The sequence below is a fragment of the Rissa tridactyla genome, chromosome 1 (assembly GCF_028500815.1).
Source record: "Rissa tridactyla isolate bRisTri1 chromosome 1, bRisTri1.patW.cur.20221130, whole genome shotgun sequence".
Lineage (NCBI taxonomy): Eukaryota > Metazoa > Chordata > Aves > Charadriiformes > Laridae > Rissa > Rissa tridactyla.
In genome coordinates this window covers 158,642,847-158,662,137 of record NC_071466.1, presented here as the reverse complement: position 1 = coordinate 158,662,137, position 19,291 = coordinate 158,642,847, and the positions used below count along the sequence as shown (strand labels likewise).

The 19,291-nt window shown below is 47.4% G+C and overlaps 1 protein-coding gene across 4 annotated transcripts in view; it reads right to left on the bottom strand.

Moving 5' to 3' along the window:
• The window catches only part of STAB2 (stabilin 2), an 89,440-nt gene that overhangs the window by 2,026 nt on the left and 68,123 nt on the right, over window positions 1–19,291 (bottom strand). For 3 of the 4 annotated variants that reach the window (XM_054208525.1, XM_054208534.1, XM_054208503.1), the window contains 17 exons: window positions 19,161–19,250; window positions 18,260–18,406; window positions 17,349–17,405; window positions 16,785–16,908; window positions 15,654–15,803; window positions 13,697–13,801; window positions 13,200–13,307; window positions 12,232–12,425; window positions 11,060–11,201; window positions 10,567–10,700; window positions 9,299–9,464; window positions 8,958–9,064; window positions 8,203–8,322; window positions 7,274–7,432; window positions 4,904–5,011; window positions 1,837–1,965; window positions 322–441 (listed from right to left, as the gene is read on the bottom strand). In XM_054208525.1, the coding sequence (XP_054064500.1) occupies window positions 322–441; window positions 1,837–1,965; window positions 4,904–5,011; window positions 7,274–7,432; window positions 8,203–8,322; window positions 8,958–9,064; window positions 9,299–9,464; window positions 10,567–10,700; window positions 11,060–11,201; window positions 12,232–12,425; window positions 13,200–13,307; window positions 13,697–13,801; window positions 15,654–15,803; window positions 16,785–16,908; window positions 17,349–17,405; window positions 18,260–18,406; window positions 19,161–19,250 (2,160 nt within the window). Of the gene's footprint in view, window positions 1–311; window positions 442–1,836; window positions 1,966–4,903; window positions 5,012–7,273; window positions 7,433–8,202; window positions 8,323–8,957; window positions 9,065–9,298; window positions 9,465–10,566; window positions 10,701–11,059; window positions 11,202–12,231; window positions 12,426–13,199; window positions 13,308–13,696; window positions 13,802–15,653; window positions 15,804–16,784; window positions 16,909–17,348; window positions 17,406–18,259; window positions 18,407–19,160; window positions 19,251–19,291 lie in introns of all 4 variants that reach the window. The other variant, XM_054208514.1, reaches the window with a different exon arrangement.

The following is a 19,291-nucleotide window of genomic DNA, read 5'->3' as shown; positions in this document are numbered from 1 at the left end:
TTTGCAGCAAGGAGAAGGGAAGACAAAATCGGAAGGCTTTTTAAGTTTGTATATACTGGCATCCAGTAGCATTTGAAGTCCAATTTAATTCAGCTCCCTTTGAAGGTAGACTTGAGATACAGCTGTTGACCACAGCCTCAATTTTGCTACAAGTGAGGATACCCAATTCCTAGCAGTGTTAAGACAGGAAAGCCAGGAACTTGAATGTTTTTTTCCTGAATTATTATTTTGTTTTTAAATCCAACTAGACATTTTCCTTTCATAAAGTCATTCCTTCTTAGTATTATTTTAGTTGTGTCTCAAATCGAAAGGGACACTTACTGAAAAAAGATCATAAGCAGGTTCTGGTGGAGTCAGTGCAGAAGAACTTTCGTATGAGGGATTGGTGATATTTGAAGGCTGTGACTTGTCCAGCGATGTTACGTCAGTGTCGTCTTTTGACTACACAAAACCACACAAACATGCTTAAAATCCATCCTCCTCCTAACAGGGCATTAAGTGGGGTGCTTAAGTTCTACTGCTGCCAAGTGCAGCGTTTTGAATGAACTGGTTTTATCATCTAAATCAGTGTCTCTGGGCATGAACTGTGTTCTGGGTTGTTGTATTATCTCAGGTCACTTAATGCTGGTACCTTTTTTTTCTCTCTTTATTTTGAAGCCTCAGCAAAGATTGGGGAGGAAGTGTTGTCCTGACGTTATGCCTGGGGTAAAAGCTATCTGGGTGGTCCTGAGCACTCTAGTTCCTCCTCCAGAGGGCTGGAGCACCTCTCCTGTGAAGGCAGGCTGAGAGAGTTGGGGTTGTTCAGCCTGGAGAAGAGAAGGCTCCAGGGAGACCTTATAGCAGCCTTCCAGTACCTGAAGGGGGCCTACAGGAAAGATGGGGAGGGGCTGTTTGCAAGGGCATGTAGCGATAGGACAAGGGGCAATGGCTTTAAACTAGAGCAGGGTAGGTTTAGATTAGACATTAGGAAGAAGCTCTTTATGGTGAGGGTGGTGAGACACTGGAACAGGTTGCCCAGAGAGGTGGTGGAGGCCCCATCCCTGGAGACATTCAAGGCCAGGCTGGATGAGGCTCTGAGCAACCTGATCTAGTTGAAGATGTCCCTGCTTACTGCAGGGGGGTTGGACTAGATGACCTTTAAAGGTCCCTTCCAACCCAACACAATCTATGTTTCTGTATAAAAATACAAGTGTTTCCCCTGGCTCATGGCTGCTCTTTTTTGTTTCTAGAAGGTGATTCACATTACATGCAGGAGCTAGAATAGGAAGGGACTTCTGATTATTTCTAGGTAGGCTTTCTTTTGGATTGATTCTTGTGTATTTTGTAATACTTTTTTGGTCATCCCTCGTCTCTGAGTGGCTTGGCTGTTGCTGGCTGGTTTTGCATCATTGTGATGTTATGTGAGACTGGCAAAGTTAGTTGAAAGCAAGCAAGCATAAGAGTGCATCAGTATAAAAATTCGGACTTTTCAATCCTGCAATCATTTCAATTTGCTTGTCTTTTGAATCTGACCTTTTTCCTATCAAACATTTTGACCTCTGGAGCAGCAAAATGATCAGCAATGCCACGGAGGAGGGGGAAGAGAGTAGGTGCCCTTTCCGCGGTTTTAATTACCTGCTTCCCTAAGGGTGAGCTTTCTGGCGAGGCAAAGACTTCTGCACTGGTGCTGTGCAGTCCCCGCTTTCTCCGTGTCTTAGTCTGAATGGTTCAAGTGGGAAGCAATGGGGAATGTTTCTAGCTTGATAAAAGGCAAGGAGAAACTGGAGGCTGTGAGTTTGGGAGGTGTGGTGGGTGTGAAGTGCTGCCCCCCGCTTCGCGTTCCTGTCTGCCGCCTACCTTGAAGTGCTGGAAGCCCGCGTTTCTCTTCCTGAACCTGAGGTAAAAATATCCGATAAAAGCCACAATTCCAGTAACCAGGCAGATGCCAAAGAATATTCCTGTCCCGGTACCGGCGTGGAGAGCAGCCTGGAAGCAAGAGAGAGGGTGAGTGAGCTATGGGTGGGCACTGGTCACCTCCCAGCACCTGAGCACACGCGGGACACCTTTGAGATACGCCCTCGTCCTAAACTGCCTTGGTCATCGAGCTTCCTGGTGCGTGCTCCCTGGAGACAGTTAAATATGGCCTTTTGATAGTAATTACCAGCTAGGTTTTTTTGGGATAGTGGACATCGGCTCTACTACAGCTTCATCTAGTTTATGTTTCTGAAGTTACAGAACGTGCCTAAGTGATCTTTTCTGGGCAGGTTTTTCAGAGTAGCTATAGAGGCTGCGGTGAGGCTGAAGCCTCACTGGCCTGAGGAGGAGAAACAGGTGCCAAATTCCCTTCAGCAGCTTTGGAAACCTGTGCTACAAACCCTAGAGGGCTCTGCATGGGTTCAAGCTTATTCCCCCCTGTTTTGTGCACTGGGGAGGTGTTGGTTATTGCCAGCTATCGGCAGCCATACCATCCCGCCGGCCCTGCTTAGCAGGGCTCAAACCAAGCCTCATCTGAGAGGAGGCCCATCTCATCGCTGGTTAGAGGGACTGATGGCCTGTGTGGAGGCTGCACAGGGCTGGGCTCCGCAGTGGCCCGACACCTGCCTTCCGTGGGTCATTTTGCCCCAAAACATGCATTTCCTTTAACCTGAAAACATTCTTCAGTCAAGCGGGTAAAATGCCAGTGGAGTGCTGTGTCCAGTTCTGGGCTCCCCGGTTCAAGAAGGACAGAGAACTGCTGGAGAGGGTATAGCAAAGGGCTACGAAGAGAATCAGGGGACTAGAACATCTCTCTTATGAGGGGAGGCTGAGGGACTTGGGTCTTTTTAGTCTGGAGAAGAGAAGTCTGAGTGGGGATCTTATCAATGCTTATAAATACTTAAAGGGTGGGTGTCAGGAGGATGGGGCCAGTCTTTTTTCAGTGGTGCCCAGTGACAGGACAAGAGGTAACGGGCACAAACTTGAGCATAGGAAGTTCCATCTCAACATGAGGAGGAACTTTGATACTTTGAGGGTGGCAAAGCACTGGAACGGGCTGCCCGGAGAAGTGGTGGAGTCTCCAACTCTGGAGACATTCAAAACCTGCCTGGACGCGTTCCTGTGCAACCTGCTCTAGGTGACCCTGCTCTGGCAGGGGGTTGGACAGGATGATCTCCAGGGGTCCCTTCCAACCCCTGCCATTCTGTGACTCTGTGAAATTAACACGCGATCTGGATTTAATCTAAATGCCTCCAGACTCTGACTTTGGTTTGCCTTCTGCAGCTCTGTGGCCTGGTAGACTGGTCACCATGAAGGTGACCGGCAATTTTGGGGTAGCGATAAGTTTGAGGGTTCCCAGTGTATGCAGCCACACAGGCTGCAGAGTCCCCAAAGCACCGTGCTCTTTGCTGGCAATCCAAGAGGTGAGGAGGGGTCTGCAAATGGGTAGAAGGTTCGTATGCTGTTACGTTTGCTTTTCTATGTGATGCCTTAGCTCTGTAGCCTCCTGCCTAGAAAACTAATTATTAAACTTACTCTGGCAAAAATAATCATGCTGTTGTCTTAGTAGATATGCTCTCTTCATTTATTTTTTGGAAAACAAAGTAATTTACATGGCGCAGCTGGACAACTAAATATTAGAAAATATTTAGTTGCCCTCTAGCATGTGAAAAGTATTATAAAGATTGTAATATCATGCTGCTGTAGACTGACAGAAATTGCCTATTATTGTGAATAATTTTCAGGCAGTAATTTACGCCCTTACCCAAGCGTGTCATTTCCTACTTCTGAAGATTGTAGGCTGCAAGAGACTTTTGTGAACTGAGATTGTGCAGGCATATTACTGAGCTTCTAGGAACAAGAAGGCTGTTTTGTAAAGGAGGAAGGGCTGCTCAGAACTAAAGGAAGGTGAGAAACAGGACATCAAGAGGATTAATCTTGTGGACCAAGGAGGCAGCTGGTTAGCCACTTCCCAAATCAGGGCTGGGATGGATGGACTGTAAGCGTGAGTGAGGCCCCTCCAGCGCACGGAGAGGAGGATCAGAATGAGTTACCCTGATGGAAGGGAAGTTCTTCGGATTAAATAAGTGGTGGGTCCTCTTGCAAGGTCACCCTGAGCCTGTGTTGGGCTGTCACAGAGTACCCTGTGTGAAACAGAGCTGGGGACTGCTAACACAGCACATCTGAACACTTCCTTTGTCAAGGAAAACGTTTTGTACTGGAAAAAAAAGTGCTCGCGGCACACCTCCTCCCAGGGGCAGCAGGAATCACTCTTGTGAAACATCCCAGTTGCGCTGCAGGTGGACAAAATGTTTTTCCTCCCTTTCATACAAAGCAGTAAAGTTTGCTGGTGGGAAATAAATAGAACAATGTTCCTGCCTTCCTGCTGCTGGGCCCTGTACCATTTTGATTCCAACTTGAAGCAGTGCAGATGCTATAACTTGACTTTCCTCCATGGAAAGGACGGCACCCCTTTCGGAATTGTGCTGTTGTGCCATGCACAGTTTCGTTTGGTCTTCCTAATGGGAGAAATGGGACCATTCCAGGGAATCGTGCAGGCAAAACCCATCCATTTTCAAAGCACCTTATTGTTTTGGATAGGAATGAATGCAAAGCCAAGAGTAAAAAATTTTCCTTGGAAGCTTTGAAAGATCTTTTCAGAGGAACTGAAATGGAGCTTTATAAAACCCTTATAACATGGAATTTATATTTTATTTATATAAAATAAATGTGGGAAGAACTTGTTGAGGCCGAAACATTTTGAACAAGCTTCACTGGGACCTTTTTCTCAAATTCTAGTTTTCTTTCAAAGTAACCTTTTAAACCAAAACTGCATATATGAGAGGGAAACCGGGAATATATGAAATGTCAGCAGTGAGTTTGGGATGATATAAGTCACAGCCACCTCCCACCACCAAAAAAAAAAAAGTAAAAACCACTATGTACTTACAGGTGCTGGTGGAGCCTTTAAAGGCTCTGATATGACATGGATTATCCCGTTGGAAGCGATTATATCCCACTCAACAATAGCACTTCCCTCCACGTATCTGATCTCGCTCTGCCAGGAGAAAGAGCAATGAGAGCTGAGCTTTGACCCTCCTCCTTTTGGGATTGAAACCTTGAGACTATTTCCCCACCTCAGTTACTGACACACAGAGGAAAAATCCCATGGGGGCTTACACCGCTGCCTCCCTGGACATCAGCCTGGGATGGACCCAGGCTGGTCACAGCTCTCCTGTGCATTAAGTAGCCATTGTCATTACCTGTATATTGCCTTCAGGCATTTCTTTGTCCTTTTAAATTGTTTTTTTTTTTTTTTAAATGAAGGTGTTTGTGCTGTTATTCCTGAGTGCCAGGTAGCCCGCAGACTGCCTCCGTTACAGCTGCTTTCTGTGCCGAGGATGCCACTTGCGCGGAGTTTGGTAGCTCAGGAGAGCTGGGTCAGCACTGACGGGGACCTGCTGCCCACAGGTTATGTGGTGGCCCAGCATCAGTGAGCTGGAAGGTGTTCCCATTTGGCAGCTCGTCAGGATGTGAGAAGGGAGAGGGATGGGATCAATCACGGCCACGCCAGCACTTCTCTAGACTCTGCTGATAATGGGAGTCCTTGACCGCTTCAAGCCGATCCTGAGTCTCTCCAGCGTTTTGGGGGGATGGGTTCATGGGATTCTGTGCTATTGCAAACTCTGCTTTAAATCGCATCCTGGCAAAATGGTTTCTCCTTGGTGAGCAGAAATGGGAGCTGCTGCCCGCTCTCGCCCCTGGCAGAAGGTGGAATGCTGCTGCTGCTGGGGCACACGGCAACTTTCTGTGACCAGAGAGGAACGGGCTTGGCCGTGGTGGCACCGCGGAGCAGTGTGGGAGTCACCCTGTGTCCTCCTCCCTCTCCCTCACCCCTGCGCTGCCCTGCTGGGGTCCTGGGGAAAGCTCGTGGGCTCTGACTTTGTGCACTGGGACAGGCAGGTGCTCGACCATCTGGACCACGCTTGGAAAGCGGCTGCCACCTCTCCTTCCCACCCTGGCACCCTGCTGAGCATTACTGCAGCCAGGAGAAGCAGGATCCTCCGGGTCCCTCCAGGGAGGACGAAAAGCTACACATTTCAAACAGCTTTGAAGGGCAGGATCAAGATTTGTGTTAATGGTCTCAGAGCTTCCCCTTGGCAGCTTTTGAAGAAAGGAGGATTTTTTTTAAAGAAGAACCTCTGCTAACTCAAATACCAGATCAAAGTGATCCAAAAGAGCTCCTGGCATACCAATAGGTGATACAGGTAAGCCTTGTGCTGGCGTCCCCGATCTCTCATGAGGGTATACTTTATTAATGTGATTACTGAGTTTGCATTATAGGGTGTTTTTAAACATACGAATCAAGTATGTGGTAATTCTCATGCTAAAGGAGTTTCTCCTGAAAGGTGAAGGAGGAAGGAAGCAAAGGCAACAGATGAGCCACTTGTGCATCTCTTCCCGAAGCACCTATTTCCTTCTTGTTGGGGGCCATGAAAAATGCCCCCCCTCAGTTGGCATGTTGGGCATTCAGCTTTCTTTGGGTCTAGCGCCATCGTCTAGAGCACGTTTTAACTGCAAGCCCACAGGCACACGGTTTCTTATTTTTGTGTTCAGTTCTACCCCCATCAGCCACAGCAGGGCCCCAACCTGGGTCTCAAGGGGCTGCTGTCACAGAGGTCATTCGAAATGCTTGGGCAGCAAAGTATTTTCTTAATAAGAAATGAGAATTTGGGGGTGTGTTTTCAAAATATGTGTTTCCCTAAAATGTCAGAGGACACATTCCATTTGCAAAAAGGATATACATTTTTGCATTTAAAAAAAAAACAACCACTGAAATAGCAATAAAAAATGCAAACTTAGGTTTTATCTGCTTTTGCTCTGAGCAATGCTATGCTGGGATCTCCCCTCTCCCAGAAAGTTACCTTTAAAGTTAATTTTACAAATGCCAACGCCTTTCTTTGACGATATACTGCTGCTCTCATCTCTCCTATTGCACTGCCATCTCCCATCAGCCTGCCAGGCCGACAGAAGGGTTGAATCAAGCCCGTAGCCCATCCTGCCATTCCTGCGGGCCACCTGTACAGCTTCCTTGGAGTTTTGCGGCTCAGAGCTAGGCTGTTCGCAAACTTGTAAATTTGCAGTTTGCCAGCTGCTGTCCTGCGGTCTCTGGGCAGGAGAGAGCCTCCTGAAGTCAGCCTCTCATTGCTGCCCCCTATAACCTCAGCGGATTGCTCTCTGGATCACCGTGTCACCCGATCACAGGGTAAAGCACAAGAGGGGAAAAAGCACGAAGATGGGAGATTTATTAAAAAGGCACCTGTTCAGCGGTGGGGGCTGGATGTTCCTGGCCCCTGGTGTTTGTAATGAGGAGTTTTTCCCCTAGGCGAGTTACAAGAGTGGTTCCGTTGGTCAAGTCTTCATAAAACATTACGCTGTCGTTAGATAAGTGATACTCGATGTCTCGCCCGGAAAGTGTCTGCGAATGAGGGCAGAATACAAAGAATGTTAACTGATCTCATTAATCCTCTGGATTTACCAGTAGGCTAAGTGCCGGTGACCTTTTTCCCTCTTTGCTATTAGTGCTGCAGCAAGTGCAATATGGGGTCGAGGCTACTGGGAGATCTGGATGCGAACAGTGGGATCTTCTGTCCCTGCTGGCCTGTGATGGCTGCCCACAGCAGGCACTACCTTGATTCTGGCCAGGATGAAGGATTTTATTCTTTTGTATGATGACCTGAAGTGAGGAGCCTCAGAGATATTCCAAACAGCTTGAAGACGCAAGCCAGGGCATAAATCCATGTGAATTGTTTGGGACAATGTTTGATTGAAGGAAGGAAGGAAGGAAGGAGAAAAGGGGTAAGCACAGAAATGAAGTTAGGAACAGATGCCTTTAATGTATTTGTGGGAAATACCAAAGCCGTGCACTGCTTTCTTCAAATAACTGTGCTTGATGTTAATACGCCAGAGAAGGCTGCATCTCAGGCAGACTCCTTTATAACTGGGTAATTAAAATCCTTGATGTCTGAGTCTCTGTAGTGACTTGAACCCTCGATAACCTTACGCTCCTAACTAGGGAAAAGAAATGTAAATGATGAACTTACCTCTTTCAGAAGCACAGTTTAAACTATGTGGGGTTACACAGAAGTCATGTTGTACTAAGATTATTTCACCAGGATACAGAAACCCATCATGGCTGTTTAAAAGACGATATTGAAACGAGGAAGGAAAAAAGAAAAGAAACCTGACCTCATTTTCCCTTAACCCGCTATCGTTTGGAGCAAAGAGAGTGGCGCGCACTGACAGGTCCGTGAGGTACTGCAGGAACTCTTTCCCCTTCCTAGAGCTGTTGGAGTAAGCCATGATGTCCTAGGCAGAAACAAAACCCCGCTTTACTGAAGAGCAATTGTGCGCTCCTGTGCGGGGAGCTGAAAAGATGCGACTGTATAAATAACAACAAAGAAGCTTCCTATTAATAGCCATGAAGCAACACTGGAATGGTATTACGGAAGAAGTTTTTATTCAAAACCCAGTTTTACCTGCTGATTTGGTGAGTACAGCTTAAACTGACATGTGGGCATAAAGCCCTTGTTGTCTGTGAGGCTCCTTACACATACAATGTCTTCCTGAGCAGTGGCAAGAAAGGGACCCTTTTAATGCTTTGCTTTTTTCCCCAGCAGCAATTCAATAAAATTATAAAAGAAAGCACCACATGCTTTGTGATGCTTAGAAAGCCAAGAGCAGCTGTGCACAAGAATCCTCTCTAAGCTAAAGCTGCAGCAGCATTTAATTTCCAAAAGAGTTTTAACACCTCCCCCTGCCCCAGACCTCTTTGGAGCAAGTAATTAAAAAATATAGCAACCAAGATTTCGACCGCCCCACCTTGCTTTGCTGCTGCGCCATTGTTACCTGCTAGCAAATCAAACACTGAGACACAACCCGGTGGCAGAGCCTGCTTCGCTCCGCTCACCCCACCGAGCAGCGCGCCGAGCTGTGGGCCGTACCGACAAGAAGTTTGTCAGGGTCGGGAAGGACGTCAGCACTTGCAGCAAGTTCCCGCTGCAGGAGAAGCCGTCCCCCACGTAGCCTGGCTTGCAGGTGCAGTTCACCTCTGGAAGGTACAAACGCAGATAGCCGCGTGGGCAAACGCCCCTCGCTAGAAGGCTTTAGGCTGCTCTCTGCCTGGAAACCAACTTGCTGGCAACGCGTTATTATCTTTTTTAAAGTTAAAAAAGAGGCAGAGTCTCTTGCAGCGTTATCTAGCAGCCTGTGGCCAACCGAAGGAATCAAAATCTGGGCTGCTGCCCCACTTTGTGCAGAGGGACGCAGCTAAGGACCCTTTTACCTTTCTCCCTGTAGCAGAAGACATCCCAGGTTTCACTCAGGTTGCTTCTTCTCCCATAGTCCACTATGCCGACGTACCCATTGCCGCAGTTTGGGGAGGAAAAGGCGGTCGGGTATCCCACTTTCTCACTGTCTAGCCAGCCGGCAGAGCAGAGGTGATACCTCGCCTGCAGGGAAAAAACACAGAGGGACGAGTTGGGTGGTGGGGCTGGGGTGCTGCAGACCAGACGATCCCCCTGGGGTGCTCAGGCAGCATCTGACCGGCCAGCGGTCTTTCTGAGGGGACTCTGTCCACCCATCTGTCCTGCAGCCTGCCCTGGGAGAAGAGGCTGCCGAGACAAGGGCCCTCTGAATGTCAGTGGCTCTCAGTACAGGCCAAGGGACACTTCCCTGGGAAAAGCTTCCCCAGGCTCAAAGACGGGCAGCGTCAGAGGTGGTTGTGAAAGCCAAAAGGGGATGCGCAATCCCACCGTGTGCTGGCCCACCCTTTGTCAGCATGGGAAGTGCTGACAAACCAGCTCAACACAGAAAATAAGTCCCCAGGAGCACTGGAGCCAGCCCCACTGCCAACTTTGCTGCTTCGAGGGAAACATTTAGCCTATGGAGCACAGGGGACATGCAGCTCTGGCTGCAGCCTCAGTCTCCCTGGGCAGCAGAAGGAGGTTTACATGCTGGCCATGGTCCAGCCTCACATTTTGCTAAAGGTGTCTCTAAACTGTGAGTGTCTTTCTCCCTTCCACAGATGGGAAGGAGCCAGAAAGGCACAGTCAGTCTGAGCCACTCTTCTAAAACAAGTTTTAATAACCCAAAGTGTGATGCTCATCCCACTGACAGCAGTTATGCCTTGTTTATAACACACTCAATGAAAAGAATATGGAAATGGCTCTGCTAAGTTAACAGCATTTGGGGAAAAGACTCCAGGAGCCTTACCTTAAAAATTAATCTAAGCATACTTCTGAAGTGTACATTTCTTTAAGAAGTGCTAATAATTAAAACACCCATGAAAACACTCTGTAAATCTGACTTTACCATCTCACCCCAGTATCACTGGAAATAAGAACTTGGCAACTGGTTTCAGTGCTCTATGAGCAGGCGTGAAACCAATAAACACTCTGAAAACTGCTCCCAGCCAACCCCTGGGGCACAGCAGAGGGAAAGGAGGGAAAATGAGGGTTATCAGCACAGAGCAGCCCCCTCGCTCCTCCCTCCCCATTTACACCGTGGCTACGTCTGCTCTGGGCATCTTCTCCTGCAGTGAGGCTACCTCACCTTCTGAGCATACAGCAGCTGGTTATACGTAGCGATGGTGGCAGACTCATTGGCGCAGGCCTCCTTTGCCTTCTCGTAGGTCAATTTGTACTGCCCTTGTGGGGACCGTAAGTGGAAAACCCCGACAGTGGTATCTGCAAAGAGAGAGAAGAACCAGCTCTTCTTGAGGGGGGTTTCCATTTCTGTGTGCAGGGTCAACTGTCCCATACAACTACCCGTGAATTTTGTGAAATGTAGTTAGGACAGATTGATCCCTTAGAGGTTAATATTCCTACCTGGAATGCTTGCTTCTGTTGCTTCATAATCTGGTATTGTAAAGTACTTAGGCATGTATTCTAACTTTAAACACAGTTAAATCTCATTGTTTCAAGGGGATATAGGTAGAAGACTGGGTGAGCTTACAGACACAAGGATCCTGGCCACTGGCTTCAGTGCAGTGGCACAGGGACGAGGATGTCCCTGTCCCGTGGCACGTGTGATGTGCCATCCTTACCTTGGAAGTGGAGATCGGCACAGTCAGCATCGGGGTGGCACTGCCCGTTGTCTTGCAAGCAGCGGTCGAGAGGAAGCTGCATCACTGAGCAGTTCAGCCCATCACCAATGTAGTTATTTTTACATTCACACTTGCGTTTGCCCTGGTCAGAGAGAGAATAAAAAAAGGCCAGGCCAAGTACTTAGCTGACATAAAAGTGTTATTTCAAGCAACATTCTGAACTGTTTGAAAAATTTCACTTGATATAGCCAGGAATGGACAAACAGGAAAGTTGCTAATAACAACTGTGATTCAACAGACCGCAAACCCTGACACTGACATTTATTCTTCTAAGCAAAACATTTACACACGTACTTGGGTGCTTTGCTGAGTTAAGACCAAAGCATAATTCCATCCACAAAGCTAATAACATGCATTGGAGAATTATATGACACATAATTAACAAAATGGATGGCAAACCTACCAAAACGATATCTAAATGACTGGGCATGGGAGCATGAAAGGAATTTAGCGGCCTACTGATAGTAATAAATTGAGAACTATAAACCCAGCAGGAGTTGGTGACATCCAGGGATTGCTATGGTTGGCAGCTGGAATGGATTAGCGGCAAGGCTTTTCTAGATAGCTCCTGGAAGACACAGCAGGCAAGCCACCAAAATGGATCTGACAGGTGATCCCAAAAGCATCAGGATGAATGCTGGATCAAGTCACTGCACATGTTTTCCTCAACAACTTTCACCATCTGGGCCAAGGAATTTGTATCATGTGGCTGCAGACCTTTTTAAGCTGAGTCCACCCAACCAACAAGTGACACAGTTCTCACAACTGTCCTTAGGTTTAACTACCAAAATATATTCAGTTTCAAGCCAACTAACTCCTACTGCCATAGGGATAACCAGTTAGGAATAGTTAAGAAGGGGACAGAAAAATTACACATGCAAAGTATCCCATCTGCTGGGATCAGAGGAAAGATGTCAAACTTTCTCACCCCTCAGCTGAGATGATACCAAACTGACGTGGAAGATAGGTTAGAGATATGTAAAGGTTGTTTTGGAAAACAGGGACTTTGAGAGGTACAGAGTGTGATCCAGCCAGAAAAAAAAAGACTTCTGCTGGCACCAGGAAGAAATGCCTCAGACTTCCCTGCTGGTGACCGAAATCATTCAACTTACAGGTCCTATGACAGTGCAAGTGGCATGCTCATGGCAGCCTCCGTTGAAGCCATCGGCGCAGGAGTTTATTGGAAGGCACGTAAAGCCATCACCTTTGTATCCTTTCTGGCAGATGCAGAAGACTTTCACCCCGAGCTGCGTGCATTCAGCCGCCTTGTGGCACCCGCCGTTGTTTTGCTTGCAAAGGTCTGCAGCTGCACGGGGGAAAAGAAAAGAGGTGAGTAAAGTCTGCTTTTAAAGGGGATGTTCTTCACAAAGACAAACCACCTCCAGATTTTAAAGGCACACTCAAAATACTAGAACACTTGTTTGGGGGAAAAAAACCCCACTGTTTGAGTTTCCTGAGGCATTCCTGAGCTTCTGTGAAGGCTATCCTTTAGGATGTCCTTGATTTAAGAGACATGACACCACCACCCCCAGAGATCCTTTTGTTGGCACAAGAGAGCTGCTATTCTGGGGACTCTGCTCTGGCCAGGGTGACTTCGGAGGACGTGAGACACCTGGCTTGGAAAGAATGACTGTTTCTGCAGTGGTGTTACTGGGGAACTGCCTTCCCTAAGGCCACCAAAGAAAATCCTGTAAGTGAAACACCGCTGAAAACCCCGCTGTCTCCAAAACCTGACTGAAGCACACTTCTATGCGTTCCTGTCCAGCCTGCTCTAGATGAACGTGCTTTGGCACAGGGATTGGACTAGATGACCTCCGAAGGTCCCTTCCAACCACTAGCACTCTGCAATTCTGTGTGATTCTGTGATTCTTGCTCCTGCCTGGTAAAGCCTGGTGAAGCAGCCACTTGCTTCAGAAGAAACCTGATCTGTATAAATCCTAAGTTTGTTTCACTTGCTACACTGTGGAAGTTTTTAGGTTTGATAGCCAACATTTCATAGCGGATGGTAACTGCATGCAAGGGCATGTGCAAGAGAGGACAACCTGCTTTCTTGTAGCGGGCTGTGCAAGAAGGAGCTCACCTGTGCAAGTGATGCCATCCCCGTCGTAAAATGGCTTGCACTGACACGTGTTGTTCTCCATGCAGACGGCGTTGGCAGAGCAGCTCGGGGAACACACTGGCTGTAGAGCTGTGGGGGAGGCAGAAGAGCTGGGATGAAGATGCTATTTATATTGCAACACCCTTGTTTCATGCAGAAAGAAAAGCCCTTGCACCAGTCTTGCTAAACTGGAAACCCTGTAAGCATTTGTTTTCGACTGCTTAGCTCTGGGGTGGTATCTCCCCTCACGTAGCCCAAAGCCCCTCCACAAGGGAGGTAAACAATTATACTCCCGTTTCACAAAGGAGCAGACAGGGAGGTGAAGGGACATGTTCAGAGCAGAGACCCTTGGCTTCCTTTGAAGGCTTCTGATGTTGTTAACCCTTTCTCTTTCTTCTCTACGCAAACCCTCTGTTGAATTGCAAGTGCCATCAACACATGGCTCCGTGCGACGGAGTCTGGTGAGAGGAGGCAGAGACCTAGTTTGGTTTCACACAGCCGGCCAGTCCATCCTGTTTCACAGAAGCATCGTCCTGTTCCTGAATATCCTTCGTCACACTGCCCATTGGTCTTGCATTCGCAGGCTGCAAAAGGAATGCAGAGGGATCACTTACGGAGCTGCCTTTGGGAAGGGGGAAACCTTTCCCTAGAGAGACATCACCTAGACCATCAGTTTAGATACAATATTATTAAGCAATTATTTAGATAAATTTAACCTCATGGTTTTTCACCACAAGGCCAGTCAAGCAGTGGGCCAGACTGTCCAGAGCTGTTGGGCAGTTTCCATCCTTGGATGTTTGCAAGCCCCGACAGGACAGACCCTGAACAACGTGGTTTGAGCTCAGAGCTGACCCTGCTTTGAGCAGTGGGTTGGACTAGAGACCTCCTGAGGTCTCTTCTGACCCGAATTATCCTGTGATCCTATGATCACAGTGATATCACCAGTGATAACTAGCGTTCATTCAATATGCCTCTGAAAGTGAAAATGAGTACTGATCTGCATTGTGGTAGCAAAGCAAACTTCACAAAGAACTGTGACGGGAAGGAGTTAATGGCTGAGCTGAAGACCCAGCCTGATCCTGTCCTAATGAGCAGCAGCTGTTGGTTGTGGGGAAACCTTTTAGCCAGAGAAAAGGAAGGTGTGTGGAGAGAAAGTATTTAGTTGCTGCTTGGGAGAAGGTCTGTCTGAGTAAGGAAATCAAATATGAGGTTAGTGGCCTTTGCTGTAAAACATGGGGAAGTTAGCTGTAATTTTTTTTTAAAGGTTTCAGATATTTTTATGACTAAAAGCTTCTGAATTCCTTCTGTTCCTTTGCGGTGTTACCCCTTGTGCCCTGCAAACTGAAGCATGAGGGACTGATTTAATCTGTAAGTGATGTTTTTTTCCCACTCTTTGGACCCTACAATAACTTACATGCTGAGTCCTCCTTGAGGAACTATTCATGGCTCTCTGTTTTATAACTTGATGAAGTAGCATTTTTTCTTGCCTTGTCCCTCTTCCTGAAATATTGTTGCTTAAAGAGGAAAATGATGTGGGATTGATTGGGGAAACTGATTCTGTGAAGACCTCGTCCTGCCGAAAAGGAGTTTCACCCTCTAGTTGTCTAATTTTTGGCTGATATAAATATGCATTAAAGAGAAGGGTCTATACAATATTTTTTCTATTCAATACCCCAATCTGGGTCAGACTACCAGCTCACACGGTTTATGCTATGTTGTGCTATAAAGATGATTAATTTCAGGTGAGCATACTCGTGAGCATTGGTATCCAAGCCTAGTGTCCTGCCTCCACCCCCAAGGGTATCTAGCTTATAAACTCTGTTGTACGTGTATTATGAGCGCTACAGGTGAACAGGGTTAGGATGGATGGGTTAATGTTGTAGCTTCCCATCTGAAAGCTTTATGTTGGGAAAACATTTAAATTTAAAGGGTGATGTCGATCCTGGTTCCACCTAGTTTACATTTAAAACCACAGTGAAATGGATTATGTGACCTGTTTCTTGGCTGCTGTCTGTTTGCACAAACTTCCTTCATATAGGTGCCCTTTTTCTTCTCTTAAGCAAAATTAGCGTGTGGCCTTGGTCTCCTGCAATCCTTGAGGAACCACATTGCTAAAATGCTGTCTTGCCCTTTATGGGGATGGGGAGAAAGCTGTGCTGTAGTTGAAAACTTGTTGAAGGAGGCTCTATCTCCATTTCCAGTTGCTTCTGTACAATATAAGAATAGGAGGAGCCTTGCAGAGAAAGCAAAGTAAACCTCTATCCCCCCTGCCTTCTCCTCCTCCCTTCCAAGACCTTGTGCCATCCCTCCGTGTGAGAAAGCACTTGGGAAAAATGTCGGTGTTGAAAGGGGGAAGCATTTCTTGGTTTGCTTAACCCATCACTGACAAAATAGTTTAGGTGTGACATAGGCAAAAGCATGGAAACTTAAACGTACGCCTGCAGTTGGAGCCGTATCTGCCCGGCAAGCACAGCTCGCACGATGTCCCATTGAAGCCGCTGTTGCAGTGGCACTCTCCTGTCCCCGTGTACCCCTCGTCACAGGAGCCGTGGTTATTGCATGGGGTCTCTGGGCCCCCTGGGCAAGCTGAAGGGTTTAAAAAAACAAACAAAAAAAAAGAAGTCTGTTTAGCTCAATTGCCTGTTTATTCACTGTGACTATTTGTTATTTGTTTTTCTGTAAAAATCCTTGAACAGTGAAAGGCCTGTAAAGGCATCTCTGTTGGAGCATGTAAAAGCAGCTGTGGCACTTGCGACCACAAGCCTTGTACTCCAAGGTCCTTGGTGTGCTTTTACAACTCCTGTCAGAGAGGTGTTGCAGACCCTTCCAGCCCTGCTCTTACCCAGCCACTCGCTTGTTCAGACCCATCAGTGAATAGTGGCACTGCCCAGCCCCTGCCCCGATCCAGCCTTGCTTGGTCACCTCCAGGTGCCTGCTGGGGTGGCCAAAATTGCTCGGGACCCCCATGTGTCTGTGAAATTTGGACAGAGCGAGCCAGCAGGCCTATGTGTGCCTGGACCTGTCTGACAGCAGAGATCCTAACATGGATCCTGACCCTATGTGTCACGGTGAGAGCCTGAGTGCTGTCCCCCTGTGGGGCTGGCAGGTGAAGGACCACGAAGTTTGTTAGTGTCTGCTAACAAACAGCTGGAGATAAAGCCTCCCGAAGTGTCTCACACCTGGTTAAAGTGACAATTTCTGAGCTTACACCAGCTCTGTGCATGCTTGCAGGTGGCTGGGGAATCATACACGGTATCTCTGGTATGCCCTGGTATCACCACCATGAACCTGATGTCTGTTTTTACGTTGAGAGGACTTTCAGCTGGCGACCGATTAAGACTTGCCAGGTTTGGTGACAGCAGAGAAGTTTCTACTGCCTATACCACTCACTTAGTTGGCTAGTAGCATGGAGTTTAAAACTGAAATGTTAAAAAGAGATTATCTGGAGTAAAAAAGCAATAATTCTTCCTGCATACTTCAGCTCTTTCAAGAGCGTTCCCCCATCTTGGGGCCGGTCTCTCCAGATTCAGATGGCTGGATGGCTGTGCTCCTGGAGGGGGCTCCTACCTTGGCAGTCTGGCCCGAAGTAGCCCTTGCAGCACTTGGCTGCGTGGATGACCATGGAGCAGGTACTACGGCAGCCGTCCCTGTGCAGCCCGTAGGACTCGTACGTGCACCAGTGGGTCCCTTGCTGGGCGTCAGCGCAGAGAGCAGGGGGGAAAAAACACAGGAAGATGAGTGCTATGGGGGGGCTTGGGGTTTTTTCTCTTTAAATCAGTTTCTGATGTATGTTGAATCAAACTGTGATACGTGTGAAGAGTGCTGGTGTGAGGCCCCCGCCATCTCTTTGATTCCTGACTCGCTAATCACTGTTAATGAGGACGGAGGGGCTGCTCCGAAGTCAAGTGAAGCACTCGCTACAGCGGGTGCTGCGTGAGACCAACAAGTGTCCCCTGCCACCAGCATCTGGGTGTTTGCGGAGGGACAGCTTTGTCCCTGAGGCTTTATGGCATCACTTAACAGTGGTTTCGCTGTTGAGGGTTCTTTTTTTATTTTTTTCAAAGCAACTTATTCTAGTTTGCTAGTGTGAAGTACAGTAGACTGCTTAAATGCAAGATTTTAATGTATTACCTTTGGTTTTGTCCCCGGAGGGCATTTAGAATTACTGAAACAGCTAACACAATGCCCCTGTTGTACAAAATGGAAAAGAAAAAAAAAGTATATTAAAATAATGGCAACAAAAGGCTATTTGACATGGATAAAAAGTCTGTTTTTTGAGAGCAGCAAATATAAGCAGAGAAGAGTGTGGGCTTATTACACTTGAAACAGATTAAAAAAAGCTCTGGAGAAAGAAGAGAGGAAAATGACAACAAAATAATTGCATTAATTTAGTACCATAAGCTGCAAGAAAATAGTTTTGATACCAGAATATGACTTCGGGAAGAAGAAACTTCACTCTGGGTTTAAACAAGCAGGGAAGAGATGGCGAATATTCTTCAAATAAATATTGATATGGGCTGTATCATATCTGGATGTCTAATTTGGAGTAGAGGTAAATGGTTACTTCTCGGGAAGCACTGACCAGATCTGAGGAGATTTATATCTACTTAATTTCATTTAACAAAATCATGCAACAAAAGGTAACTTGCGCGGATGGGATACACACAAGTGTTAGTTTTATAGCTGAAATATAAATTCTGACGAGCTTTTTCAAGACTGATTACATGTTTGGTTGTTTTTTTTTTTTTTACCTCCAGGTAGTTTTTTCATACATTTGAATTAAACTGAAGTAAATTTGGTCTCGAAACCATTTCAAAATGGGTTTCAAAACTTTCTGTTTGTGGGACACATCAAAGTTCACGGAGGAAACTTCCTCCATGCTAACAGTGCCCATTCATGTGTGAAAGAAAGCCTGAAGTGGTGGGACTTCATCTCCTGAGTGCCAAAGCTGCTGCGAGTGTTGCCCCGGTCTCTGTGAGGACAGGGTTTGGCCCTTGGGCTGTGTCTTTGCCACAGTGGGGGACCAAAAAAAGGGGACTGACCATGAACTCCATAGTGAAGAAGCTGTCGCAGCGTCCCCCCAGGCTGGGGTCCATCAGCAGGCAGTCGATGCCGTAGGCGATGCCCCCGTCGAACTCCAGCTGCCGCTGCACTATCTTACACTGTCTGTCGTTCAGGAAAAGGGCGCCCTGAGAGATGGGGTGGGGAGAGGGGGGGATGTGACAAGTCATCAGCCAGTCTTCCTTGGGGCCGGGCTAAATCCAGGTCCTGCATGGGTGTTAGGGATAATCCTCCTCCTGCTCTGAAGCAATCTGGGGACCTGTAGCTGAATGCTATAACATCACAGGTGGGCAGATCTTCTGCCTCTCCTGATGGGACAGAGTGCGCCAGCCCTGTTTCCACAGGTTTACCTTATCCACGTTTATCCTTAGTCACATTTTCAGAGGCAATTGCTTGTCAGGTATGATTTGATACATTTACAAAGAAAAAGGTGCTGTTGTTCTGGCTTAACAGGCTGCATGTGTGCCTGTGATCTTAGCTTGCAAGTGATTACAAACCAGAGTTTGCACGTGGGTGCTGCATTCATGAGGTTTCTGCCAAAGCCAGGTCCACCTAAATAGTTTTCCATTGTGTATTTCATTGTAGAAGAAGTTAAAATATGCCGGTATTTCAGTTTTGAGGTAACTGAGAGCTGTTTTGAACAAATAGCATCTTACAACAGAGAAAATGACGGCTCCAAAGAGTCTTGCAAACCATCTAGTTTGCTGAATCTGTTGGAGTGGCTGCCCCAGTTTTGTGGCTGTTGACATGGACTGCTGAAGACCAATTGAGTTTTGGTGTCACTGACCCTTTCTGGGGGCTGTGCACAGGCACAGCGGGGTCTGCATGAGTGGGTCCTGCAGCAGGGACAAGGGGTAAGCATGCCGCAGAGTGAACACTTACAATCTCCCGGTTGTCGCCACAGCTAACGCTGAGGTTGGAGCCCTGCAGGGTCTTCAATGTGGTGGAGCTGGGGAGCTGGTAGGCCAACACCTTGGAAGGAAACAGGGGAAACGATTGTGTCTGGGCTTGCA